Here is a 12,558-nt window from a genome sequence, read left to right on the forward strand (position 1 = left end):
AGATTGTCCTTATGCGCGTTGTCGTTATGTCCTTCATCAGTATCCGTAGCTCCATCCATGCCACTTTGTGTACAAAGCGAAAGGGCTTTACATGTTATTCACAGGTTGTAACTTAATATTTTGAAGATTAACTGAAGCCGCTCTTTCAGGTTTGTTCTTCAAAAAAAAGTCAAGTATGACATTTATGAAGGTTCTTGCGGGTAGCGGATAAAGAAGACAAAAACATTATTAGAAGTTGTCAATTTTGCTTTTTTTAGTAGGCCAACCTTGTCGTCGGAATTATGTCAGTTTGTTAGATAGCCGGCTGGTTCGCACTAATACCTTTTGAAAAGCATAAAAGTTTGGGAATCCTGTTATTATGCCTGGGAAGCTCCGTGTTTATTTGTTTAAATTATGTATACGCTTTGGGGAATGAGCTGAAAGACCGGGCGGCGTTTGGCGCACCGTGCCGCAGCGTGTCTCGTCTGCTTTTCACGCCTAATTCATGTTGACAGTTACAAGAACCGGCGAGGCTTCGGCTGGCAAGCTGAACTAATAACGACTAACTTAACTAAGCCTGGTGATTGCCTGCTTGTATAAATCTGCGTATCATAGCTGCCTAAAAACAATCAGAGAACACATTAATGTATTTCATGTCGTAGCTTGTTATTTGACTATTTTGTTATAAAAATTGTCAGCGGATTATGCTTAATCGTTTACGATTTATCTATCGAGAACGCGTGCATAGGCCTTATTGTTTTTTTTTGTTTTTGTTTTTTAAATTTGGCTGTTTAGGTTTACCTTTAGCTACGAATGGCACTCCCTCGTACTTGAATTGTTGCGGCGTGATGAATATCTGTACATCTTTTAGATTATGTCATTGATTTGGGTTCGTACGTATGTGCCAGATAGGCTCATGTATCTAAGCCCCAACAAAAAATTATTTTGTTTGTTAGAATGTTTCCAGGATTTTCGTTTATTCGTGAAGATTGGAAGGCATTGTAAAAATTGACGTTACGCAGTTGTGTACAGATTACTAAAATTTGATCATCTGTGTTTTTCCAAGTCTTAAGGTCAAGAAATCAATGTATTGTAATTCATTTAACGAAGCGTGCTGAAAGTAAAAGTACCTGCCTGTAGCCGTTAATATTTTAATCCTGTAGTGTGAGGGTCACGTTATAAACAACTATTTATTTTTTAAGTGTTCAGTTTAAATGTGTGCCTGTTAATTTTCTTCAGTGACAGTATTGTGTGTCATAATCAGTTAAGGCATATAGATTTTTTTGGGAATGGAGAAAAGTAATGGTTTATATGGAATGCTATGTATATTTATATAATGCTAACTGCAAAATTCTGTGCAAAAAATACCATTCTAAGCCAGTTCAGTTGTAATGTTTAATAAAAGTTTCATCAAGCTTTTGAATTTATTTTTTTTATGTTATATGGCCTGTTCAAAATGAAAAAATAAGAAGTGGCACTTAAATTAAAGTTTTGCAATTAATGACAATCTCTTGAGGCAGTTCTCCAGCCGGCCACTGAAACACGCAGGGGCCGTCCTCCAATGGAGGGAGGGCTGTTAAGAAGAATGACAAAGAGACTCTTCAGCTTATGCACCTAATCATTTTGAGGGCACATTGTGCAGCTTGAGATTGAGTGGGTCAGAGAAAAGGGGTTTAACTGAGGCTTATGGGTAGGGGAATAGTTCTCCAGGGCCAGGTGATCAGGGTGGTGCTGCTGGTGTAATTTATAAATCAGTCACCAGAGGGCAGTTATGATCCAGTCTAAATGTAACCTTACTGTTCACTTCATAAATAATAGCTTGTTAATACTATCAGTCAAAAAAGAAATAGAGCAGTCAGTCCTGGTTCATTAAAACTGCACAGGCCCAAAGGTCAGTTCTCCCTTGCTTTTAGTCCTGTATCAGTCAGGGCATGGAGCTGAGAGGCTCACGAAACCTTAACCTGCGCTTTGTGGATCTCCCCAGTTTTGTCACCATGTCGGACAAGAGCGAGCTGAAGGCGGAGCTGGAGCGTAAGAAGCAGCGCCTGGCTCAGATCAGGGAGGAAAAGAAGAGGAAAGAGGAGGAGCGAAAGAAGAAAGAGGTGAGCGGGTATTGAGTTGTCACCTGTGACTGCAATTAAGTAAAACGCAAGGCGTGGCAGTGCTTTGCAGGGGGCTCCAGACATCCTGCAGAAATGAGCCAGTGGTCTCCTGGGGGGTGGGGGGGGGGGGGGGGGCTGTAGCAGTAGGCTGGGAAGCTCCTCTTAAAAAAGCATTCAAATTTTTACAACATTTTTATCATTCAAAGAAGTTCCAATATTAATTATCCATCTACATTTGGTGCTGTCGGAAATGACAGCATTGTATTCCTCAGACAGCCCATCACTTGCTCCGCCCATCTTATCAGGATTCGTCCCACAGTTACGGACTGGTAGAATTTCTGAAAGTACTGGATGGATGACCAGCAGGTGTGAAAGATGATAAATGAGTTTTTCCCTGATTGCTGTGAGTCCTTGTTATATGTAGGTCTGCAAGTATACTTGTTCATATATAGCACATTCCATTTACATGACAATTGGCAGAATCTTTCCCCATCAGTTACGTGGTTACTTGTATTTGTTTGTGTATGTTTTAATGTCTGTTTCCTGAATGTTTTTTATGTTATAATTTAAATAGTTTATTTTTATGAAGCTTCAATTATATGGTGCAAATTATGACTTGTGTTAATCTAAATCTTAATACTGTGCTTGTTAATAACCAATATATGCACATATTCATAATAATGTATAATATGTCTCCCATTCCAAATTTATTTACCTGTGTTTCAATGCGCACAAACTACAGGTACACAATAAGGGCGAAAACTTTGACAACAAAGGACTTTTCTCACTATGACGATATTTTGGATTTTGTTGCTGCAATGTGTTATAGAGAAAATCAGCAGTATAAACTCATGTAGTCTATTCATTTTAATATAAAAAGGAAATTCATAAAAAGGTACCTGATATGTAAGTATGTAGATAGCAACTAATACCTCTTTTACACTAGTGCCATGCTGACGCTGGTGTTGGTGCTGATGGAGCTTGTTCTCAGTTGTGCCGAGGTAGCACAATCTGAGAACCGGCCCACATTTCCACTAGTTCAAAAGTATTACAGATTACACACACGACAATGGGCATGAAGCATTTTTCAGTTTGTTAAATAATGTTTTTTGGCAAAGAATGTTTTGGTTAATGATAACTTAAGCTTGGATTCAGTGGGATGCAGTTCATTAAAAACATCACTTTCGTCAGTCTTTTGAGGCTGACTACCAATAATGTATACAGAACAGTGAGGCACTTAGTTTTTCCAGCCGGGGACATTTTGTGAGTTTTTTTATTATTATTTTTTTTTTGGTAGTCTTTTTTATGTTAATAATTTACTCTGTTCTACAAATGTAGCCTTCGTTCTTCAGCTCTCCTTTAATTCATGGATGTTTTCAGCAAACACTCAAATCAAACAAAACAACATCAAACGCTGAAAATAACAAATGTGACTCTGCTGAGTTGTAGAGCGCAATGTAACCCCTCCCCACATTCTGACGGCTGGGGTTCGCAGTTTCAGACTGGCGATTTTGTGGTGGCATGCCTGAGCCAGTTTCTCAGCCCTGGCACCAGGTAATCTGCAGTGGAAAAGAAGAGACACAGAACCATTTCCAAATTAGTCACTGACTCGGCACCGGCACTGCTGCATTGGTGGAAAAGAACAATTAAACTCATTCTCCTGTTGTCCCAAAAACTAAATCGGATCATCCTTTTCAGACTCTCATAGTTGTTCCTCACTGTCTCATTGTTTGACCAACTAGAGATGCGTGACTTCGTCAGTCAAATTACCAATCATGAGTTGGGTTGCCACCTTCTATTTTTAAGAAATAAAGGAAGACACTTCCCCACCCCCCTTATTGTATCACCACGATGAAATGTACTGAGTAGAAGGGGGAAGAGGTGATTGCGTTGTCTGAAAGTACTAAACTCAGACAGGTCACTGACATACCATTTGGGTGGTTGGGTAAACACTGAAATGTACTTGTGTGTCGCCCCCATTCCAGGCCGACCAGAAGAAGGAGACACTGCCAGCCCAGGATGACTCTGACCTGGAGAAAAAAAGGAGGGAGGCTGAGGCTCTGCTGCAGAGCATGGGGATCACCCCGGAAGCTCCTGTTGGTGAGAGTTGTGAGCGCTGGTGGGGGTGGGTGCAGGAGAACTCACCAATCTCCCAACTTGAGGCAGTCTAGTTATGCAAGAGTTTAGCAATGAACCTTTATGTTTGTTTGACACTTGCTTACTTTCCACTAGGGGGCAGAAGTGATCCACAACTGATTCAGATGTGTGGTGAGAACCACTGCATCATTTTGTCCGGAAGTAATAAATGCTATGTGGCTAAAGTAATGGTTCTCTGAAGTATTGTTAGGAGGAGTCTGGTGTTAATAGTTCTGAGAAAGCCAACAGGCCATTTTATAACCCTTCATTTTTGCCTGGTCTTCTCAAAAATGTTACTGACAGATTCAGCACGTTATTGCACGGTAATCAATATAATCAACATCTTAGCTGATCTGAGTGCTCTGTCAAACATCTCACTATGTTGTGAATCGATGGGACCCATTGTTACCCATTTCCAAGTTTCATGATCAAAATTAGCATTATTGTTTGTACTTACTACTGTGTTTACGCATAATAGTGTTGGACCTGAATGGCTAACTTTAAAGACACTGAAGCGTCACTGCCCAATTAGTAATGGCCTCATCTCTTCAGTCATGCTTCATAAACATTTCTTCATGATTTATCTAAGCTTATATTTTTAGTGTTGACGTTATTTAACATTGGCCATTTTTCATGATATTTGTACTTTTCCAGCCACCGTTAATCCCATGGTGTTGCTGTGTGGCTGTCTTTGGCATAAATACAATGTAACATTCTGTGGCCCCTTATTATTGAGATTAGAACATTACTTTGCCTGAATAAGCTATATTTACCTTGCGCCACCAGTACTCACTGGTTTGTGGGGCTGTAAATTGGGAACAAGACAGTTACAGCATTTCAGTTTGTATATAAAATAGTTTCAGCCTCAATGAAGAATTTATCACCAGATCATTATCCTTAATTAAGCTTTATAGCTTGATGTCCTGTAATCTGCCCCTGTTCATTATTTATTTCAACAGTAATTTAATCTTTGGTTTATTGTACCCTGTGTTAAAGATGAAGTTAAATTGTACCCTGTGTTAAAGACCCTGCTCCTTTATGATAACTGGCTTATCTCTATGAGCTCTGTATGCCTGGATTCTTCATTATAACACAGAGATTATTGTGAGTACAGAGATCTTCACATTTGTGGTTTTGGATTTGAAAGTAAAGTGGGAAATGTGAGATGCTTGTGTTTTCTCTGCCCTTTATTCTGGCCATTTCTGCTGCTTGTATGGAGCAGTGTTGAAATACCTCAGTAATACCATGCAGACAGTGTCCTGATTTCATGCTGATACCATGCTACCATTAGCATGAGTGTCTAGTGGCTCGATGCAGCCGCACCACCATCAGATGTCATGTCTGTCTTGCTGTAGTCCTGTCTGTACCTCTTTGTTTGATTTCTGTGGACGCCATCCTGCCTGTCTGAGTGTTAACTGCATTTCTGCATGACTTCCAAGCATGGAATTTAACCATACGTTTCCTCTCTCTCTCTCTCTCTCTCTCTCTCTCTCTCTCACTCTCTTTCTGTTCATCCCCTTCCATGTTGTATTTTATTATTATTTTTTTTTGCTTTGGCTTCTTGTGTCTCGCCCCTCCTCCCAACTTCCATGCTCGCCCCAGCTTCCGTCCAGACGTCCCAACCCCTGCGGATAGTAACGGCAGATACCTGTCTCTTTCACTATCTAGCCCCCCCGCCCACATCCCCCACCGCCAAGTCTGCGGGCACGCCCAGCGAGGCGGGCAGCCAGGACTCCAGCGACGGCGCCGTGGGGCCCAGGTATAATGACACCTGTGTGAATGATGGGGGGGTATTGTAAAGTGTCTGCATTTTAATATGTGCGCGCCTAGACTGATGAGGCAGGGCAGGCCTGAGGCCTTACCTGGAATGCTGTTTGTTGTGGCACCGCCTGTGCGTGTCTGCCTTTTAATCTGCAAGGATAGCGGTTCATTTTGTGGGAGGTGCACTTCTTTATTTTTAATTACAGCAGGGAACCTGCAGGATATGGCTGTGTGTGCCTGTGTGCATGTATGGATGTATTCGGACACACATTTTTACATGTAGAGGATTGTGGCCAGGTTAGGTTTACTTTTAATTGTCATGTGAATTGCCTGGATAATGGTAAATAAATGAAATTATTAGCAGAATGACGTCTGTAGCCACACTGACCACCAGCTGGGAGTCAGAATCATTGTTTGAGGCTGATTTAGCAGTTTTGATGAGTGCTGAGGTGAAATGCATTTCTAACATACACGTAAATACGTCACGTTGAAGGCTGGGGAGTATTGGTTTGATTGGTCCCTTCAGAGGGGATGCAGGGCTGTTTATTTACTTTGTGTGGAATTTGATTAGCAGAACCCTGATTGGACAATAAAAGCTGTGTCTTTTGACGCCCAGGGCCACACTTAACCCTCAAGCATGGCCTCATCCCTCTCTGGGTCACCCCAGCCATCCTCTTCCCCCTCCCAAATAGGCCATGGCTCTGTCACACACATGGGTGCAGCCTACGGCCCCCGTTGCTGCCCCCCTGTACCCCCAGAGGGGCAGGACCTGTGGCTGGGGTCACAGCTGGACATAAGGGGTGAATATGACTCTAAGAATAGCTTCTGGCAGTACACAGAACATCACACTATCTAATACGTGCACTTAACCCAGGCTGCAGTTTTGTTAACATAGAACAGTATGTATTACATTATTTATTTAGAGAGACAAAATGTGCAATAAAGTACAGTTATGGTTTTTTTAATGCTATTGCCTGTTTCTGATCTTGTGAAATGAGATCTGAACTTGGAGTGTAGGGCCGATGTAGAGCTCTCTGTTTCCCCCTCACCTCTGCCTGTTATTATGGGATGTCCCCTTCAGAGGACGGGACGTAGACGGGGCTTACCTTGCGGTTAGCCGTGGGGTCGGCCAGCATGGTGTTTCTTCTGAGCCCCTTAACCTGCTGTCCTCTCTCACTAACCCCTCATCGTTGGCGGCCCGCTAACAGGACTCTGCACTGGGACTCGGACCCCTCCACTCTCCAGCTGCACTCTGACTCTGACCTGGGGTACCACAACATTTTCTCTCTCTTTTCTGTGCCATTTTTTCACTTTCACCCCCCCCTGCCCCACACCCTCTAACACTTGAAGTAATAACAACATTAACTATTATTTAAATATGAACTTAATGAATAAGTGACTAATGTCACATGACTCAGAGTTCCTTTCCTTGGTCCTGGCAGGTTCTGGTCCATTGAGGTCCTCTCCATAGAGAGAGTGCGAAAATTAACTGCTGTCAGTCGCAGGCGGGGTGTAACCATCTGCTCTGTCTGGCTGCCGAGCTTGGGGGTGGAACTCCTGGGTTAAATGGAAAGTGAAGTGGGATTGAAGCAGACATGCTGCCCCGGAAGCATGAGTGGTGCAGAGAGGTCCCTGCTTCAGCAGCTCTGCTCTCTTCGCCTGGGTGTCTCATTTCTGGTTTCCCCTATCTGAAGCTGTGTTTCCCCATAGACGGGCCGCCGTGAAGCTGGGCATGGCCAAGATCGTCCACGTGGATTTCCCTCCCCGCGAGACTGTGTCCTACACAAAGGAGACGCAGACCCCCGTGATGGCACAGGAGAAGGAAGGCAAGCCCCCACTCCTTTTTCTGTGACTATCCCCCAGCTGATTTTTATGTGCACCTTCCTTACGGATCAGTGGTAAGGCCTCTAATGCTTCAGCTCTCTCATTGAGTAATTAATCTGTCCCGCCTCTTCCTGTCACCTGACATGCTCAAAGCAAAATGCACCTATCGGGCACCAAGCCATTAGCTGCAGCTCAGGTTGAGAGTTCAGTCACCCTATTAGGGAGAGCCATTAATGTAGCTCTCTCAAGGTCAGCTGACACCTGTTTGGGGGGGGCTGGGGATAGCCAGGGCGTGGAGGCAACTACCTACGGGGCTGCATCTGACCTGTTTGTCTGGGAGTGCTTCTAGGTAAAACAAAGGTCTTGGGCTTGTAATTGTGGAAAAGTGTTAAATTAAAGAATTGACCCCCCCCCACCCCATTTTAATTGCTGTAATTCCTTGTGGGGTTTTCTTTCTTGGAGATTCATGGAGAGAATCTGGAATTTACTGAAGAAATGCTAATGTAATGACATGTCAGGTCCGACAGGAGAGATGCCTGCTGGAGAGGAAACACTGGTAAACATGAAAAGTTAACTGCTGTTTAAGGAGCACCACTGTATATTTAAGGGGAGAATCCTGGAATAGCCGCGCATGGCATGTCTGCGAAGTAATGGGAGTGCAGGAGGTTGTGGGCTCTCAGCAAATTTCAGCTTTAATTAAAATTGATTTAAAGATCTGGAATTCAGAGGGAGGTCAATACATTTTTCAGTCATTAAAATAATTCAATGGCCACTTGTGACAGGTGGCTTGCTTTAAATGTACTTGCCTTTATTTTATTCTGATTGGCCGGTGGTTTCTCTGACTGCTCATGCTATTTGAGTCCCCAGTCAGAGCACAGATGAATTAAATCAATGTTAATAGGGATTGCTAAGTCCCATTTTTCCATAAAGGTAAATGTGTATATATCTGAGCCCTGTGATGGACTACAATCCTATCCACGGTCTACCCCAGCCTGCTACCCTGTGCTAGATAGGCTACAGACCCCCACAGTGTCCCTGACCTGGATGGATGTGGATATGTATGTGTGTGTGGGTGTACATGTGCATGGTCCAGATGTACCTTACCTTGTGGAGATCGAACGTCCACACAACGTGATGAATACCCATTTTTTGACATTATGTGGACCGTAGGGGAAAACTCAAATTTCTAAAATGTCTGTGACTACAATCAAAAAACTAAAAATGCAAAATGTATGTGTGTGTATGGGTGCGTGTTTGCGCGCGTGCATATATGAGACATATTGTGTATTTTGTACTTTGTGTCTTTTTGCCTGTCCCCGAGGAACAATCCTGAGTCAGAAGTGTGTAAAGACATAAGAAAGACGCCCCCATTTCTCATGGTTTCCCCATGATTACCCCATTTCTCAGAAATGCAGTGATCCAGGCAACCAGGACTTGTGGCATTAAACAGGCACTGTCTGGGCAACACTACTTGCTGCCCAAATGTGTGAGGTCACCCATCAGTGCTGCACGGTCGACCTGCTGCCACTTCCGCAAACAGCCGCACCTCCATCGCCGCTCCATCATCATGAGCAGTAGCTGCTGCTAGGTTTTCTGCAACACTTGGGTCTTTGCCCTCAAAATATCAATTTTCATGCTTCACTGGACTCTGCATTGGTGCTTTTGATGGTGCCATCTGAGAATTTGCTGTCTGATCCAAGTGAGTGAGTCCCTTGAATTCTCGGGGCTGTTTAGAAGACACTGATGTGTTGGGTAACAGCATTCTGTCATCATCGTTGTATTAGAATGTCAGAGCAAAGTGCTTAATTTAAAATGAGGGCCATTCTATAATTGCATTGCCTGGATGGGGAATACATATGGTTTTAGGACCAGTTTGTTGCAAATGCTTTAATGTTCAGAGAACTCAAAAGTTACTTGGTGGATCTTTTTCAAACTTTGCAGAGGTACTGCATGGGTGTCAAACTGGGAGTAACTGAACATTGCCCCAAAATTGAAGCAGCGCTACATAGTGATAGCAAAAAAACAAATATTGCATCCTGTTAACATGATACTGAAACTTATTTATCAGATCTTTCTTAACCTTAGCAGACATGTTGTAAGGGTGAAGATCTGGGCCTGTTCAAATATTGAGGCAAGTTGTTCAAATATTGAGGCCCTTTTGCCTCGTTTCCACCAATGCGCTGCTGGTACCGGACTGCCAGATTTTTTCCCAATACAGCACGAGTTCCATGCATTTCCTCCGCAAAAAACTCACCGCAGGCCAGGTTCCAACATGGCACCACTGAAAAGCTGGTTTCAGAATTTGGTACCATGACATTTGCGAAAGTCAGACGAGCTATCGCGTCAAAACCAAACGTATACCCGAAAAAAGCAATTCATAACCAATACAGTTTAGTCTAATATCAGAGGTGCCGGCAGTGAAACAACTTGTCAACTTATTAGCAGAATAACATTACATAATTTTTTTATTCTGTGAAAAAAAGATTGATCGTTTTGTTGGACATATTTAATAACAAACAATAAATATGTAGCAGATGAAATATATGAGTGTTCAAGTGGCAATGAGATCCTGAGGATGACAGCAAAGTTCAGTTTTTAGCAGACACTTTGATCCTCAAAAGGACAGCAGATTAACAGTGAGTAAGAATAAACTCCTTTAAACTTACACACACAGATGGGAGACAAAAGTGAATACAGGCAATAGAGACGGGGCGCAACGAGTCATATTCTGAAAACATTTTTGGTTCTGCAGCATATAAATCTTAATATCCAAAACAGATCAAAATAAATCTAAAAAACAAAATGCAGATTAAACCTTTCCTTTCACATCCGCCTACATAACATTTCTTTTCCACTCCTGTTCAAAACTAGTGGAAACGCACCAAGTGAAAACCAGTCCGGCACCAGCACCGGCTCCGTTGTGGTGGAAACGAGGCAATAGTGACTTCAAAAGAGAAGAATGAGTTAGATAAGAGGCTTAACCTTCTGAACAAGATAACTATTTGTTATTACTCTATTTATTTTGATTTTGATGAATCTTCTTACAGTAGTGACTGCAGTTCACAAACACAATTCGTTCCAGGAAAGTGGTCGTGAACCAATTTGTACGCGAACCAAGGCAATTTTTCCAATAAAGCATTGAAATTCAGTTCATTCATTCACAAGCCTACCAAATAATAAATCTTTCTGGTTTTTATAGTAAAAACTTAAAAAAAAAAAAACAATATAGCGTGGCCACTAGTGGACCAAGGCATCGCGGGAGCTGAGGGAGACATGGAGACTTGCTTGCTGGGAAAATCACGCTCTTTATTAACAGTCCTTAACCCTTGTATTTTTGTTGTTAATGGTTGCATATCCATATTGTCACACGTGTGTTTGCCCGTGTCTTGTGTGTACCTGGTCCAATCCTCTCGTGAATTTAGCATATGTAAATCTTCCACCATGTGTGCATCGGGCAGTTATGCGTCTGACCACTTTGTGTTTCCTGTCTGTGTATTTGGGTTCGGTGCTCGTTGTTTGCCTGTTGTGGTCCTTCTATTTACAATTGCACGTGGCACATGCTGGGAGATGAGCCCCGCCGGTGCTACACTAGTATAAAAAAAGGAATCTGGTTGAGGAATCTGTTCGTCGACCAAAATTGGTACGTTAACCAATGATTTTTTTTCAAATTTTTGCTCACGAACCAAATTGTTCCACTTATCAAAAACATTATATGGATGAAAATCGTCCCCAGGATAGACCCCAAATTAACCCAAAATCCTATAATATTTTGTTTTGGTTAATAGCTAGACATTTTATTCTATTTTAGAATAAATGTTGTTTTTTTTTTATTATGCAATGGGAATATGTCAATCATATCTCATGAGGAAGCCTGATCTGGTTCTGGTTTTGTTCAGGACCTCAAGTAAAGCAGTTCCCCCTGCATAAATCACGGGCCTGTTTGCTGATCCAGTTCCGGTTTTCATTTGCAGTATGTGGACCTCCAGGAAAGTGGTTCCCCCTGCATAAATTACGGACCTGTTTGCTGATCCCTGATGCTATTTTTGTTTTAAATCACCTGTCAGTCTGCTTTCCACCATTTTATTTGTAATAAATCCCCAATCTAGCTGAAGATCCCCCCTCCCCAAGAAAGAAACTGACACAGATTATGCAGTTGGCCTTGCTTGGTGAGGTGAGGTTAGTATCCTGGCAGAAGGTTCCAAAATGTTCTTGAGATCCAGCAAGCATGCCTCCCTCCCCTCTGAACCGCTTGCACTGCAGGCAACTTTACCACCACGTTCCCACCCCCCATGGGTCATTAGGATAGCATCTACCTACCTCCCCTGGTCATTTTAGATGGCAGGTCTCCAGGTGGTTCACACAGGCCCCATTGGGGGGGCCTGCCAGGGCACAGTCGTTGCTGTTTTCCTTAAGGCTGCTTGAGATCCTTGAAGGGAAGCACTTCAACCTTCTGCATTTGGTTTCTGGAGCAGCTCGTCTGCGGCGCCCTGTAAACTCACCAGAGCCCTGCTGCCCCTGTCGCTCCATGTGATCCACCCCTCAACATCTGTAAAGATTCTAATTAGTAGATGCAGCTATCACTTTCACTGGCAGTGAGAGAGGAACTTGTATTCTGTGAGGGACTGCCTTGTTTTTAAGCTGTTTGTGTGTCTCTCTCTATGTCTGTCTGTCTCTGTATCCTTGGCTGATTAATGTGAGGCTGGTGGTTGCAGGGTGTGTTTCTGAGCCTCCACAGCCATTGCTCTGGTTGTACTAG

General features: G+C 42.9%; 1 protein-coding gene across 6 annotated transcripts in view; it reads left to right on the top strand.

Moving 5' to 3' along the window:
- LOC125749160 (dynein, cytoplasmic 1, intermediate chain 2a-like) overlaps positions 1 to 12,558 on the top strand; it is a 25,390-nt gene continuing 12,832 nt past the window's right edge. Inside the window, exons 1-7 of one of the 6 annotated variants that reach the window (XM_049026132.1) lie at positions 1 to 149; positions 1,964 to 2,081; positions 4,067 to 4,181; positions 4,314 to 4,349; positions 5,886 to 5,976; positions 7,187 to 7,246; positions 7,689 to 7,804. In XM_049026132.1, coding sequence (XP_048882089.1) covers positions 1,974 to 2,081; positions 4,067 to 4,181; positions 4,314 to 4,349; positions 5,886 to 5,976; positions 7,187 to 7,246; positions 7,689 to 7,804 — 526 coding nt within the window. In that variant the 5' untranslated portion in view covers positions 1 to 149; positions 1,964 to 1,973. Of the gene's footprint in view, positions 150 to 1,963; positions 2,082 to 4,066; positions 4,182 to 4,313; positions 4,350 to 5,819; positions 5,977 to 7,186; positions 7,247 to 7,688; positions 7,805 to 12,558 lie in introns of all 6 variants that reach the window. The other 5 variants (XM_049026160.1, XM_049026123.1, XM_049026151.1 and 2 more) reach the window with 5 other exon arrangements.

This window comes from Brienomyrus brachyistius, chromosome 1, assembly GCF_023856365.1.
Source record: "Brienomyrus brachyistius isolate T26 chromosome 1, BBRACH_0.4, whole genome shotgun sequence".
NCBI lineage: Eukaryota > Metazoa > Chordata > Actinopteri > Osteoglossiformes > Mormyridae > Brienomyrus > Brienomyrus brachyistius.